Source organism: Budorcas taxicolor, chromosome 14 (genome assembly GCF_023091745.1).
Source record: "Budorcas taxicolor isolate Tak-1 chromosome 14, Takin1.1, whole genome shotgun sequence".
Taxonomy (NCBI): Eukaryota; Metazoa; Chordata; class Mammalia; order Artiodactyla; family Bovidae; genus Budorcas; species Budorcas taxicolor.
The window spans coordinates 14,066,627-14,081,718 of NC_068923.1; the positions used below are offsets into that span (position 1 = coordinate 14,066,627).

At 63.8% G+C, this 15,092-nt stretch overlaps 1 protein-coding gene across 1 annotated transcript; it reads left to right on the forward strand.

The window, feature by feature from the left end:
• The first annotated feature begins 5,789 nt into the window (after positions 1-5,789).
• Positions 5,790-14,542, forward strand: DGAT1 (diacylglycerol O-acyltransferase 1). The gene is made up of 17 exons (XM_052651466.1): positions 5,790-6,144; positions 9,774-9,861; positions 11,817-11,857; positions 11,937-12,022; positions 12,115-12,167; positions 12,382-12,487; positions 12,569-12,682; positions 12,783-12,857; positions 12,928-13,031; positions 13,116-13,154; positions 13,242-13,283; positions 13,357-13,401; positions 13,476-13,588; positions 13,675-13,740; positions 13,813-13,900; positions 13,978-14,040; positions 14,115-14,542. Exons 1-17 carry the CDS (start codon positions 5,954-5,956, stop codon positions 14,268-14,270), a joined length of 1,470 nt encoding a protein of 489 aa, XP_052507426.1. The 5' UTR covers positions 5,790-5,953; the 3' UTR covers positions 14,271-14,542.
• The last annotated feature ends 550 nt before the right edge of the window (positions 14,543-15,092 follow it).

Here is a 15,092-nt window from a genome sequence, read left to right on the forward strand (position 1 = left end):
CCAGCTTCCCGGGCTCTGTCCTCCATAACGAATAATAATGACGCATATCAAACCGCATGGACTTATCCGACCTCCTCAGACCCCGCTCCCCTTCCCTGGGGCCCCCCTCCCTCGTACCCGGGCATTCGGTGTTGGAGGACGGATTCCTGGGGCCCGGTAGGCAGGCCTGGGCACGGCCCTCTACACACCTCTCTGTATTTGCTTTGCGGGTAAAGCCCCCTAGGGGGGTTGCGGATGCGTCGGGTTTTCTTTCTGTATTTGTACGTTTTATTTATGAACGGATTGCACTCGGGTCCGGGAAGGGGCGCAGAGGCCCCTACCCTTCCCGCCGACGCCGGGGGCTTGGGATGTCCAGGATCACTTTCCCCGCCCCGAACCCCGCCCACCTGGGCTCCGCCTCTCGGGAGCCGCAGGCCCCGCCTCTCAGAGGCCGGCCCCCTCCCGGAGCCCCAGACCCCGCCCTCATTCTGTTGCCAATTTACACCCGTCTAAGCCAAAGCCTCGGCGGCGACCCCGCCCCAAGGGCCCGCCCCATTGGCCGCCGCCTTTGTGACGTCACTGCATGCAGCCCCTGCCCCCGTCCCTTCCTTTCCCGGAGCTGCCCGCTCCCAGTCCCTCTTAGTTAGTCCGAAGCCGACTATAGAGCAATAATGCGCACTGCATGCGAAGCTGCCGCCGCCTCTAGAGTTACTGAGAATCAGGTATCCCCCTGCCCTACCCACCCCATAGGCCCCTAGATCAGGGACGCTGCGCGGGGCCGGACGCGCAGACTTTCTCCCCACCTCTCCTGCTCTTCCCTCCCTCCCCTCCCCCCCCCGCGGCAGAGGCCGGCGGGTGTAATGGTTTCAGGGGCGGGGCGGGGTGTTTGTCCTCAAGACCCCTCCTTCAGTCGTCCATCACCCACTCATCCTTCATTAGGCACCTACTATGTGCCAGGCCCACTGCTGAGTCCGCCAGGGGTGTGGCGACCTGCGGGAAGGTGCATGTTGGTGAGGGATCCAACCGGCTTGGGTGGGCCAGGGATGGTCACACGTGCAGAGAGAGCCGCGGTCCCTAGACCCAAGCGTGGGCCCCTCACTCCTCCCCACCCCAGCGTGGGGCCAGTGCTAGGCACAGGGGGCTCTGCTTTGACTTGGGCCCGGGTCCTCAGCTCAGGTGGCACAGAGCCGGGCCCAAAGGCCCAGCGCCACCAGGGCCACCCATACCGAATCCCATTCTTTCCATTCCCTGGCAATGGCAGCTTTGTCACGTCAGGCCAGGGTCCCAGGTCAGAGGACAAGGTGCATGCTGGAGCATTTGACCTGGCCAGCCCTATCCCAGTGGGTACCAGGCCCAGCGGCTCCCACAGGGGTGGACCCGGGCCTCAGAGCCCAGCATAGCAGGGCTCATGTCCAAGACCCCTCCATCCCAGCTCAGTGTTCACACAGCTCCCAGGCCGGGGCCTGCCCACCTGTGCTGGGCACAACCGCATGCACAGGCGCCCACAGGTGCCCCACCCTACCCTACACGCCTATCTACCTACCTACCTAAGGAGAAGGCCGGAGGGCCGTGGGCCGGCCAGGGTCTCCCGCTTCTCCCCACACCCCGCCGCCGTGGAAAGCCATGGGCCCCCTCCCGCCCCCGTAACTAAGCAGCACAATAACCGACTTAGCAAATTCAGGTAGAAGGAACGTTTAGGTAGCACCTATTTTGTACTGATTCTATAAGTAGGGCCCGAGATGCGGGGGCCCTCGGGTGGGGGCTGCGGCCGCCGGCCCGCCTTGCCCTCACCCCCGCCTGCACCCCGCCGCCTTGTACATACTCCCACCCGGAACAGGCCGGGATTTTTACTCGGGCTGCGCCCCTCTTCCGCCCCCGTTTGGGGCCGGGCCGGCCGGACAGACGGACGGACGGACAGACCTCCTTCCTAAGCACAATAGCACCAGCTCCCCGGAGCGCCGCACCTCCTCGAGGAGAATAAATGCCACTCTTGATAGAACTTGGAGTGTCGGGCTGATGTATACAAGGCTGGGCCCGCGCCGCAGGAGACGCTGAGGAGTCTGGGGGGCATCTTTCTGGGCCTGCAGCATCTCAGAGGCCAGGCAGGTGCAGGCCTTGCGCTGGGAGTGGCAGTCTACCCACGCAGCCCTGGAGTCATACCGCTGCCTTTTGGGCCTGTGTTTTCTTCGGCAAGAGGACAGTCTTCCACCCTAGAGGCAGACCAAATGCAAGAGGACACTCCTGAACGCAAAGCAGTTGGCTTTCCTCCCATGGCAGGTGAATCTTCTCTGTGCCAGGAAGTGGGGAGCCTAAGTCAAGTCTAACCCAGGACTGATCTAGAACGGCCACAGTGGGTATAGCAGGGCCTGTAAATCCTGTGGCCTGGGGTATCCCCACTCTGGTAGGAACTCCTGCTGCCCCGACAGGCCTGACAGCCAACAAGCCTTCCTCAATGCCACTGGAGAAATGGGAACTGCAGACCCCTTTCTGAAGCCTGCTCTCTACATCCTGACTTCCAGATTCAGGGGACATGTCCCCACACTGAGGAGGCCTTCCTTGGTAGCTGGACCAGGTTGGTTGTGGGGAGGAGACACCCAAGGAATAAGAACCTCCCACGGCCACCCCCAGCCCTTGGGCTCTAGACAGGGTGAGTCAAGTTCAGAAGATGAATGGCAGGGGTGTGCTGGGCTCAGACAACCAAGGAACATAGACCCCTGCCCCAGCAAATGCCCTTGGCAACCAGGTAGGTAGGCATGAGCTTAGAGGCTCCAAATCTTTGCAGACATGTGGTCAAACTGGATCAGCCCAGGGCCAGCACAGCTGTCTGCACCCTGGCAGGGGACAGGCCCACCAGACTCCACTGGTGTGGACAGCAGGAGAGCCTGACCTGCAGTAGACCTGCTCAGGGTGGGATCACCTGAGGTGGGCACCCCCTTCTGGGGAGCACTGTCAGTCTTAATAACCTCAGGATGAAAGCCCCCGGTATTGGTAGAGCTTAGGTAGGCATCATTGCCCAATCTGCATATGAAGAGTCTGAGCCTCAGGAAGAGAAGCAGCTTGCCAAGGGCTGCCTTTGACTTAAGCCCTGCCCCAGTTGGGTTTCCCTGGTGGCTCAGACCTTAAAGAATCTGCCTGCAATGTGAGAGACCTAGGTTCAGTCCCTGGGATGGGAAGATCCCCTGGAGAAGGGATGGCAACCCACTCCAGTGTTCTTGCCTGAGAATCCCACGGACAGAGGAGCCTGGCGTGCTACAGTCCATGGGGTCGCAAAGGGTTGGACACGACTGAGTGACTAACACTTTCACTTTCTGCCCCGATACCCCACCCGTCTGATCCTGAATACCTGAGTGAGTCCCACTGGCAGGAAGAGAGGCTCCTAGAGGCCCACTCCTCCCCAAGGCTCCTCGGCTTTGGGGCCTGGATTGACTGTTCCAGGACTCTGATGGGCGGCTGGGGTGCACGACAGATAGAGGCTGCCTCCTCAGTGCCTGGGACAGGCCTAGCCTTGTCTCCACAGGTGTCCATGGACAGGACTTTGCAATCCAGAGGATGGGTGGTGTGGTGCAGGCTGCTGACCATTGTGTCCAGGGTCTTCTCTCACGGGCCCAAGGTGTCTCCAACCTGGAGTCAGCCCAAGGCTCTTTCTAAATCCCCAAACCCTTCCAGCCCTTCATTCTGCCAGCCTGCAGATTCCTCGTCCCAAGCCAGATGTTGCTTCCACCAGGGGGAGATTCCTCATTGGGCTTTCTTTCTTCAACAACTCCTCACGCACACATTTGTCCCCAAAAGACCCCACCTGCCTTGACCTTTTCCCTCGTGCCTCTTCGCTGGGGCCCTGCAGCACCTCACCCAGGATCTAGAGGTGCCAGAGCTGTAGGCCCCACCCCCCAGGAGGCCCCGCCCTATATCAACCGTGGGCCCAGTCTTCCTCAAACAGGCCCCGCCCCGCCTTGGTACAGAGGCCCTTCCCGATTTGTGCCTTCACAGTCCGTGCCTTCCCATTGGCTTGAGGCCCTGCTCTCTCTCTCAACTCCAGTGGTGGAACCCTTGGTTCCCTCACGTCCCCGATCAGATCGGTTCTCTTTGATGACCCTCGGCCCACCCCGGTCTCCTCACTCCAGCTGCTTCATGTTAGCCGAAGGCAAAGGAGCCTGGACGCGGACACAGGGAACCGCCCCCAACACGTACCTTCTCTCGTCATTGGCTACTGTGCTCAGCCTCTCCAGGCCAACAAGCAGCCTGAGCCGTCAGTCTTCTCCTCTGCCAATCAGCGCGCCAGCCAGTTCAGGCCCTCTAGTCACGGCTCTGTACTGAAGGATGGCAAGTCCCGAAGGCGCCCAGGGACGCGTGCGCGCGGGTTTGGGGGCTTCCCACCAGCTGCCTGGGAGAGGGAATAGGGAGGGAAGGAGAGAGCTCCCGGGACTTCAGCCCTGCTGCGGGTTCCTGAGAGGACTCTCTCCTCCTTCCATTCTCCCTTGGGAGCTATACTGAGAGTCCTAGCACTGAGTGGCCCAACTCTGCCTATGAATAGATGAAGGTGCTTGGACACTGGCTAAGGGGATACTCCCGATCCACCGAGGCCGGGCCTGTGGGCAGGCAAGAGGGGTTCTCCAGCCTCATGAGGGCTGATCCTTCCACACGCTACTCCAAGACAAGGGCCAGCTAGCCCCAGCCTGCCAGGTAAGGATGTCAGGCTGGCCTCAAGCCGCAAATGGTCCAGTGGGAGAACATGTCACCAGGGTCCCAGATGCCTGTTGGTTGAGGTGAGGGGGTCAGGAGCGAGTCCGGCAGGAAGGAGGCTTGATCTCAGGCTCAGCCTCTTGGTTTATTTGCTTTCAGGGAGGCGGTCTTCCCAGCTTTGCTTATCCCACGGGAGTGAACGGAGTGGGCTCTGTGGCTAGGGGTGTTTCTTGGGTAAACCAGGCCTAAACTCCCGGTGAACCCTCGCATCTGGAGATCCAGGATGCTCACATTCCATGCTCTTTGCCAAATGCTTGTGAAACCAAGTAAGATCGGTCTTGCCCGCGCACGGGCCTCACTGTGCAGTTGTTTTGGTGTATTGGTTGCTTCATTCAACGACTGGATGACTGCCGACTGTGCAATGAAACAGAAACCTCTGGGTCCTTGCGAATCAACACCCCAGGATCCTAAAGCCCTGGCAAAACTGGCCCAAGTGGGAAAGGCGGGAAGTTCTGCAAGTCTGCGGATGAAGGCAGAAGCGGGGCGGGTGGAGAGGCGGGCTGGCGTGTCTATTGTGGGGGCCTGGGCAGGGGAGAGGTGGCCACCCTGGGAATTGGTGGGCATGGCACAAGTCCCGGGATGCGAGGACTAAGGGCTTTCTCCCCCTTCATCCTCTGACCTGGCGCGTGTGTGAACAGCCTAAGCGGAGGAAAAGTGGGTGCCTACGGTGGTAATTAGTGGGTTCACAGAGCACAACCGCGCCGCGTGATGCACGTTCGGTAGACGCGTTGAGTGTCAGCCTGACGTTAACGCACTAGGCATTTCATAAATAACTACAATCCCACCGCGCCTGAGCTGAGAAATGACGAAATCCTGTGTTTATAGAGCGGGACAAGGGGCAGGCAGCGGTCAGGAGAGGCTTGCAGCTGCCAGGAAGCCCCGCGTGTTCCTCGTCAGTTCGGGGTTACATTCGCCAAGAGACTACAACTCCCAGGGTGCATCGCGCCCGCGGCGACCACAACTCCCAGGGTGCACCGCGCGCCAACGGACTACAAAGGTATGCGCGCCGCGGCCCTGGGCCAGTTAGCGGCTCTGGGAGCTACGCTTCCCAGGACTCCGGGAGGAGCTTGCGGGCCCGGATTTGCACGCACTGATTGGTGGCGCGGACCACGGCAGTGGCGTAGTAGGGGCGGTGGCGGCAGTTGGCCAAGGGTCCGGAGGCGGGGCCACAGGCCTCGGGTGCTGCCAGCCCGGCGAGCTACTACTTGGCCGCGGCGGGGTGCGGGCTGAGGCCATGGGCGACCGCGGCGGCGCGGGCGGCTCCCGGCGCCGGAGGACAGGGTCGCGGCCTTCGATCCAGGGCGGCAGTAGGCCAGCGGCAGCGGAAGAGGAGGTGCGGGATGTGGGAGCCGGAGGGGACGCGCCGGTCCGGGACACAGACAAGGACGGAGACGTAGACGTGGGCAGCGGCCACTGGGACCTGAGGTAGCGGTGCGCGTGACCCCTAACCTTTGACCCCTGATACGGGGCCACTGCGACCCAACCTGGTGCCCCAGGCCTGTCGGCGGCTGCTCGGATTCGAGTCCGAGAGTCTGGCGCCGGGACCTTGCGTGCACAGCTGTGCCCCTCTGGCCTCCGCGGGGAAACTTAGCGGGAGGTTGGGGGCGGAGGGTCTCCTGCCGGGGACACCCAGGTACGGGGGCCGAGGGGAGGGCAGCGGCTCAGCTTCTAGACGCCCTCCCTCTGCTTTCCTTAGGTGGGTTCTGAAGCTTTCCCAGGGTGATCCCACCACGCACAGTGTCCTCTACCTGGAAGGAGATAAGGGGGTCCCTCCTGAGGGCTATGAGGGGTGCCTTGTGGGTTGATAAAGCTCCCGGAGGAGGAGGGTGGACCGGCGGAGAACAGGGGCAGGGGCAGTGCGATATTTCTCATCCCTTGCAGACCCTCCAGAGAATGGTCTTCACAAAGGTCCCTCATCCGTCACCCAGCGATTGACTGGCCTAGGGTCCTGCTTATTACCAGCACAAATGCCTGCTCTAGGGTCAAAGTGGGTCCTGTAATTGGACCCTCACCCCTGGTTGGGGTGCAGGGGAGGAGTTGGAAGTGTGCACACCCACAGGTGGGCGCCCTGCTTAGCTGAAGGACTGATGGGAAGGAGTTGGGGGAGCAAGCTGTGGCTGAAAGGGAGGATCTGACCTACGTGGGCATCGGCTAAGTCCTGCTGGCTGCCTCCAGGCGCCCCCTTTGCCATCCTTCACGCCCCTCCCCCCAGCCCTGACCTTCATCCTGGTCAAGGGCTCTCAGGGGCTCTGGCTTTGGGATCAGCTCCAGAGCTAGAGGTTATCAAGGAGGAAGTGGGCAACAGGTCAGTCAGCAAGGATTTGCTATCTTCTTCACTGGGTGCTGTGGGGAGTGGAGGGACAAGGGCAGCTGGGGTGCAGGTACTGTCTCTGCCCTTGGGGGGCACACAGTTCACCTGAGAGATAAGATAGCCTCAGCCCTGAAGAGTGAGAGCAAAGGTCGGGCGCAGAGTTCAGGAAGACACCATGGGGAAGGTGGCTCTGTGAGGGGTGCTGGCTTCCTACAGTCCCTGGGTGGTCCTGAGGGGGCGGCTGCAAAGGCCAGGAGGCCCACAGGCCCCTCTGCCCACTCCTGGGGAACTGGATTTGGGGTCACTTTGTATGAGGTGGGGGCGGGTACCAGCTTTGGGCCAAGCTGTCACCCTGGATGGGCCGTCACTTGCCTGCTCTACACAGGCCAGATGGGCAGAAGCCGCTCCTGTCCTCTTGGTGGCCCACCTTCGAGGTCTGGGCCCTCGGGAAGAGGAGCAGTTGGTGGCGAGGATGGGCCACCGGAGCCCCTCCTGATTTCCAGAACACGCAGCTGTGTGTGCCTGTCCCCAGGCCACATGCCACAGGGCTGGGGGCCTCCTGGGGCAGGACTGGCCCTTGGTCTTTCTACTCTTGGTACCGCCTCTGCCTCCCCGCCTCCCAGTCACCCTCCTCCCACCTCTGCCTCCCTGCCTGTTACTCTCTTCCTCCTCGGGCTCTTCCGGACACTTCCTGCTCACCTAGGTCTGGGCAGGCGGGGTCAGGCACCGGGTGTGAGTTCACTCCTTCCGGCAGTGAGGTGCAGCTGTGTGCCAAAAGGAGGGCCGCTGCTGTTGCCTTGCCTCTGAGCTCGTCCCTTTCAGGTCCTCCACACTCCCCTGTGCCCGGACGCCTGGTGCGTCCTCCAGCCATTGGTTCATGGGCCCTCCAGGCACGGCTTTCTAGTCCATAGCCTCTAGGCTGGGTGCAGGAAGTGCTGAGGAGGTGGCAGCAGGGAGGCGAGCTGGCACCCTGTCCCTCCTTGTTCTCTCTGGCCCTGGAGCTGGACCGTATGGCCCCGCACGTTGGGGCTGTGCCTCTGGGCAAGTTGGGAAGATCGATGAGCCTCAGTTTCCCCATGTGCCCGCCTCCCAGTGCTGATGTGCAGGTTGAATGAGGTGCTGACTATGATGAATTAGAATGGCCGTGCTGGCTGGGTGGGACTGGGGAGCAGGTGGGGGCTGCTGGGGGGCACAGAGGCACAGCCAACACCTCAGTCAGGGAGAGGGTGACAGAGAAGCTCTGGGTGAGGCCCCACCTCCATGCTGGCCATGCCTGCTGCCCTTTGGTCCACTGCAGTGAATTGTGCCATGGGGCTGGACCTCTGTGGGGATTGGTGGGCGGTGGGCTTCCTTCCCACTTGGGGCCTCTGACCTCTGGGGGCAGGGCGCTGCCCGGGTGGGATGATCGGAAGGCTGGTAGAGGGACCTGAGGGGTCTGTGTGGTGGCTGGGGGCAGGCCTCAGGAATTTGACAGCAGGGATCTGGAAAAGCTTGAATAATATTACTTGTTGTCAGGATTGGGAACTGCTTCCCTCCTCCCTCCCCCACTTTCATCTTAGAGACTGCTGCACATCCGGTCAGTTTGGTTGTCTTGGTGGCCTCCAAGGTGGCAGGGGTCACACTGTTGTGAAACCGTTCCCTGGGTGTTTGGTGCAGACATGGACATGCAGATGGTGATTGGCAGGTTGTAGCATGAGGCGGCTTTGGGACGGTTCCAGTGACAGTGAGTGGGCTGGATCGGGGGGTTCTGGGCAGGTCCATCAAGCGGATACCCCCCTAGACTGTCCTCTTGGGGTAGTTGGGCCTGGGAGCCCTGCTTGCCTCGCCAAAATGCAGGCGCAGAGAGTCACGAAGAAGAGGGCCTGGGGGCTCAGAGCCCCACTGCGTGTGCAGCCTAGGACAGACCTGGAGGGGGTGCGTGGGCAGGCCAGGCCGGGGCCTGGGGCGGGGGGTGGGGGGGGCCCGGTGTGGCGGCAGGCAGGGGCAGACTGTCAGCGCTGTCCGGCTGAGGATGCTGGCACCTCGTCCTCCCCAGCCGTCCGAGTGCTGACCCCAGCCACCCCCGGAGGCTGGCTGTTCTCCGGTGCCCCACTCCTGGGGACATGTGTCCACAGGAGGGAAAGGGAAGCTCTGGCCTCTCCCCTTACAAAACTGGAGGCCTTGCTCAATGCCCTGGACAGCCTCCTCGTGGCAGGGCGGTTGGTGGGAGGTGGGGCTGCTGCTTAGAACCCACCAGCGGGGCTGGGCCTGGGCTGAGCTTCGACCCTCCACCTCTGCCTCCAGCTGAGGGTTGGCTTCCATCTCCCCTCGGCCCAGCACTGGGCGCAGGGCTCTCAGAGGTGGGCTCTGAAAGTCCCCTGCTGGCTTCTGCAGTGGACTCCAGGCGCCGAGCCCCCAAGGGGCTCGTGTGGCCCTCTGCCCAGGCAGAAACGTGGCGCTCACCCTGCGAGGCCACGTGAAGCCTGGGTCCTCCCCTCCGGAAGGGCCAAATGGAGGTCATGGGTGGTTTGAATGGCGGCCCCTGGGCTCCCAGGATACCAGGAGGGACCAGCTGCTGTGGGGAGGTCTGCCCCCTCCCCACTTCCGTCTTGCATCACCAGCTCCTGTGGTGCTCCCCCCACGCCCCTTCCCCCAGTGGGAGCAGCAGGCCCTCGGTGGCCCTGCCGGAGGAGGGGAATGTGTGGGCAGCGGGGCGGCCTTGCTGCCATATGCTCTGCTCCGAGTGTCCATCTCCGCTCTCCAGGTGTCACCGCCTGCAGGACTCCCTGTTCAGTTCTGACAGTGGCTTCAGCAACTACCGCGGCATCCTGAATTGGTGTGTGGTGATGCTGGTACGTAGAGTGGCACCTTGGAGCAGGGGTCCTGACGGCCTGGACTGGCACACGGCCCCTACCGGGGTGGGTGTCTGTGCTCGTGTAGCTGGGGTGAATGGAGCTCTGGGCTGGCGGTGGGGGTCCCTGGAGCAGCTGTATCCCGGGACCCCACGGGGAGCGTGCTCACTCCATCCCTGCTGAATCCCAGTAGACGCCTGCTGGATTCCCAGGGAAGCCTGGGAGCCTCTGAGCCGGGGTCTGTGCCCTAGGGGGCACTGGAGTCTCCCCAGGGGGCGAGAGAGAGTAGGCAGGGATGGCCCGGTGGCCTTGGGTGGGGGATGGCTACTCTGTGGGCCCAGGCCCTCCCTGACAGCACAGGTGAGTGGTCTTGGGGGTCCACGAAGAACTTCCTCTTCTGTTCCAAATTGCCCTTGTGGGTGTGGCATGCCTGGGTGGTCGTGAACCTGGGGGAGCAGGGTGAGGATGCGTTTCTCAGCCCAGCCCACAGCTCCAGGCCGCACTCTGTGGGACTCTGGCCCCTCCCTCAGCCCTGGAGGGAGCAGGACTGGAGTCCTGTGTCCGCCTCACTCTGACCTGGCTGAGGCCACTGCTGCGGGGCCCCAGCAGGCCTGCCCAGCAGCAGCTGGAGTGCAGGAACCCCAGGGGCAGCCTTCAGGGCGGGGCGGGGCGGGGTGAGGCCCATCTGGGCCCAGCCCCACCTCTCAGGGCTGATGTGGCTCGAGGCCTTCGCCCCTCCAGCTGACGTGTCTGCCTGCCCTGGGTGTGGCTCTGGAGGCTGTGTACCAGGGGCCCCCACGCTTCTGTTTGTGGTCCCAGGCGGTCCCCTGGGGAGTGGTAGGGGCCGTGTGCCAGTCCAGACCCAATAGTCCACGCGTCCTGGTTTCGAGGCCACGGCTGGTTCAGGACTGTGGCAAGGCGGTCGTGCAGGGCAGGCCCTCAGCAGCCTGTCTGTTCTCCTGCAGCCCCCCGGCCTCCTGGCCCTTTGGTGCACCCACAAAGCTCCCCCCACCCAAGGAGCTGGGGCCGCCTGCTGCGTCCTCTCGGCAGCCTGGGCTTCCAGGTGGGTGGGCCTCTTAGCAGCTCCAACTCTTGCCTGCGGTGGGCTCTCAGGACAGGCAACTGCCAGTGGGCGGACATTGCAGGACCACGTGTGTCCTGGTAAGCTGGCTGGTTAGGCATTTAGCTGGGGGACGGTGTGGCAGGTGGCCCCTGCATTTCTGAGCCTGTCATCTCCTTGGGAAGCCTTCCGGGTAGGGGACTCCATCCATGTCGCCTAGAGAAGCATCACTTTTCCACAGAGCCTTCTGCAACCCCCGTGGGGCCTGAACCTTGAGGGTGGAGGCGGTGGCCCCTGCCCCTGCAGAGGGCAGCCAGGCATCTGGCCCCAGGCCACTGGCAAGAGCTCGTTGTGATGGAGGATCCATCGTTTGCTGCTGCTGTAGGAGTGGCCGAGGCGGGTGGGGGTGTGAGTAGGGGTGGAGACCCAGGCCCAGCTTCCCCGGCCCTCAGGACAGGCCTGCTCTTTCCCACCACCCCACCAAGGGCGTGGGCACACCCCGCCTGTGGGGATGGGCCTGGTTGGTAGGGCGGAGCCCTGGGCCGGTGGCAGCGTGCAGGCAGGCTTGGACTTCGCTGGGGCTTGGGGCTGTCACTGTGGCCAGGGGCACTGACCCGCTCGGTGGGACGGAGGATGGCTGCTGGGCAGCGGGTTTCTTCTGCTGTGGTGGCACAGGCACCTGGGGTTGCAGTTGGCTCTAGACGGGCGGGGGCTGCGTGCCCCTGTGCAGGCACACAGGCCATAGGTGGGGAGTCTCAGAGCTTGGTGTGAGGTCCCGCAGGGCTGGGCCTGCAGGATGGAGGCTGCTGTCCTGAGCTGTGGGTGCTGGCAGGAGCTGGGGTGGGTGTTCTGGGGCCGCGGCTGACAGCATTGTGTCCCTCTCTCTCTATCGCAGATCTTAAGCAACGCACGGTTATTTCTAGAGAACCTCATCAAGTGAGTGGGCCCCGGCCCGCCCCAGCCCCTGCCACCTCACCCCTCGCCCACGCAGACCCTCACCCACCTGCGTCTGCAGGTACGGCATCCTGGTGGACCCCATCCAGGTGGTGTCTCTGTTCCTGAAGGACCCCTACAGCTGGCCAGCTCTGTGCCTGGTCATTGGTGAGCTGGGTGCCCAGGAGGCCTCAGGCCAGTGGTGGGCGGGACAGGGCTGACCTGGGCCTGAACCTGCCCTGGGTTGCTTCTGTCCTCAGTGGCCAATATTTTTGCCGTGGCTGCATTCCAGGTGGAGAAGCACCTGGCTGTGGTAAGCAGTGCCCTCACACCCGCCCCTGACCTGCCTCAAGGTCCTTACTAGTCAGGCTTAGGGCGGGCCACCAGCCGGTCCCACTGTGCTTCAGGGTGTCGGGCCTTGCGTGGCCTTCCTGGGAGGGGCTGCACCTCAGGCCTGGCGGCCCTTCCCCAGGGAGGTCCTCTGAAGGGAGGGGGTCCCTGGCTGAGTGCTCTGCCCCTCACCCCAGGGAGCCCTGACGGAGCAGGCGGGGCTGCTGCTGCACGGGGTCAACCTGGCCACCATTCTCTGCTTCCCAGCGGCCGTGGCCTTCCTCCTAGAGTCCATCACTCCAGGTGGGCCCCACCCCCGCCCCCCGCCCCGGCCCACGCTGTCTCGGCCGCGGGGGGCGTGGCCTGAGCTTGCCTCTCCCACAGTGGGTTCCGTGCTGGCCCTGATGGTCTACACCATCCTCTTCCTCAAGCTGTTTTCCTACCGGGACGTCAACCTCTGGTGCCGAGAGCGCAGGGCTGGGGCCAAGGCCAAGGCTGGTGAGGGCTGCCTCGGGCTGGGGCCACTGGGCTGCCACCTGCCGCGGGACCGGCAGGGGCTCGGCTCACCCCCGCCCCGCCCCCTGCCGCTTGCTCGTAGCTTTGGCAGGGAAGAAGGCCAACGGGGGAGCTGCCCAGCGCACCGTGAGCTACCCCGACAACCTGACCTACCGCGGTGAGGATCCTGCCTGGGGCTGGGGGGGCTGCCCGGCGGCCTGGCCTGCTAGCCCCGCCCTCCCTTCCAGATTTCTACTACTTCCTCTTCGCCCCAACCCTGTGCTACGAGCTCAACTTCCCCCGCTCCCCCCGCATCCGAAAGCGCTTCCTGCTGCGGCGACTCCTGGAGATGGTGAGGCGGGGCCTCGCTGGCCAGGGTGGGCGGGCCTGCCGGCACCCGGGGCCCAACTCACTGTCCGCTTGCTTCCTCCCCCAGCTGTTCCTCACCCAGCTCCAGGTGGGGCTAATTCAGCAGGTGCGCGGCCCGGGCTGGGAGGGGGCCGGCGGGGGGGCGGGGGCGGGGCCTGGGGCCGTGGGCGAGCTGACACTGCGCTTTTTGCAGTGGATGGTCCCGGCCATCCAGAACTCCATGAAGCCCTTCAAGGTAAGCAGGCAGGCCTGGCAGGGTGGGTTCCGGGGTCAGGGCTGAGGGAGCCAGCTGTGCCCTGTGCCCACAGGACATGGACTACTCCCGCATCGTGGAGCGCCTCCTGAAGCTGGCGGTGAGTGGCCTTCTGGGTGGGGGCGCGTGGGGGCGGGTGGGGCTGTCCTGGCACCTGGCACCCGCTCCCCACAGGTCCCCAACCACCTCATCTGGCTCATCTTCTTCTACTGGCTCTTCCACTCCTGCCTGAACGCCGTGGCCGAGCTCATGCAGTTTGGAGACCGCGAGTTCTACCGGGACTGGTGGTGGGTGGCCCCGCCGGGGCAGAGGTGGTGGGGGCCCCACTGGGGCTGGAGCCTGAGCCCCTGCCCACTCTGCCCTGCCCTTGCAGGAACTCCGAGTCCATCACCTACTTCTGGCAGAACTGGAACATCCCTGTTCACAAGTGGTGCCTCAGGTAGGTGTGCACCTGGGGGTGGGGCGGGGGTGCGTGTCCCGGGCACCCGGCCCACTGCCGCTTCCCCCCCAGACACTTCTACAAGCCCATGCTCCGGCGGGGCAGCAGCAAGTGGGCAGCTAGGACGGGGGTGTTCCTGGCCTCTGCCTTCTTCCATGAGGTCAGTGCACTGAGGGTGCGCCCTGCCCTTGGGGGTGGGGTGGGGCAGGGGCTCGGCTGACGCCCCTCTCCCCCCAGTACCTGGTGAGCATCCCCCTGCGCATGTTCCGCCTCTGGGCCTTCACCGGCATGATGGCACAGGTGAGCAGCCCTGGACCCCCACCTGCGAGCCCACCCCGTGGGCGTAGAGGCTCACTCCCGTCCCATGTCCCCAGATCCCGCTGGCCTGGATAGTGGGCCGCTTCTTCCGTGGCAACTATGGCAACGCGGCTGTGTGGCTGTCACTCATCATTGGGCAGCCAGTGGCCGTCCTGATGTACGTCCACGACTACTACGTGCTCAACCGCGAGGCCCCAACAGCTGGCACCTGAGCCCCTCCAAGCTGGTTCCCTCAGGGGTGCTGGACTGCTTTGCCTCACCACTTGCCGCTGGACTGGAGCCTGCCCCCAACCTGGGTGCAGGGGAGGGGCCTGGCTGGTGGAAGCTGCCTCCTGGCCCCCACCAGGCTTCTCTGCCCCTGAGGAGCTTCCTCCTGCCAGGGGATGGCAGGCCCAGTGCAGCTCTGGGAGGTGCCCATGCTCTGGAAACCCTACAGATCTCTCCCGAGGGTCTGAATGTGTCAATAAAGTGCTGTGCACAGTGAGCTCCCTCAGCCTCCAGGGCACAGGGCTGGCAGGGGAGGGCAGCCCTCCCACATGGGGCCATGCTGTGGGAAGGGGGCCCCAGCGCCTGGAGCGGAGCTGGGGCTGGGGTGACCCTCCCTGCCTCACAGGGCTCTGCGGTCAGATGTCTTGCCCTGTGAGGTGGAGCCTCCATGCTCTGAGGCCCCGTGCCTGAGGTCTGCACACAAGTGGATTCAACTTGGGCCAGGCCAGACCAAGGTGTGAAGAGGGTCAAGAACAGGCCAACTTGAGGGGCAGCAGACTCCAAGGCAAGGCTGTACACACAGGCCCCTGCGCACAGACTAGTGCTGGGCTGCTTGGACGAGGCAAGTGGCCAGCTCTGGGCTGCTTGGACAAGGCAAGTGGCCTGGCCCAGTCCTCATGGAGGGCCTCAGGGCAGAGGTTGGCCTGACGCCGGGGGCTCCCCACTTTTCTATGCCCTCACCAGGTAGTTGGGTGTGACCCTCGGGAGAGCTTGGTCCCAGAGCTTGCCATTCAAGAGCTTGGCAGCAAGGCAGGGGCAACCCTGGG

Excerpts from the sequence above, each read along its gene's own strand:
- DGAT1 (XM_052651466.1), top strand. The coding sequence starts at position 5,954 with ATGGGCGACCGCGGCGGCGCGGGCGGCTCCCGGCGCCGGAGGACAGGG. Across the intron at positions 12,023-12,114 it reads AGCTCTGTGCCTGGTCATTG|TGGCCAATATTTTTGCCGTG; the intron begins GTGAGCTGGGTG and ends TTCTGTCCTCAG. Across the intron at positions 12,488-12,568 it reads CCTAGAGTCCATCACTCCAG|TGGGTTCCGTGCTGGCCCTG; the intron begins GTGGGCCCCACC and ends CCTCTCCCACAG.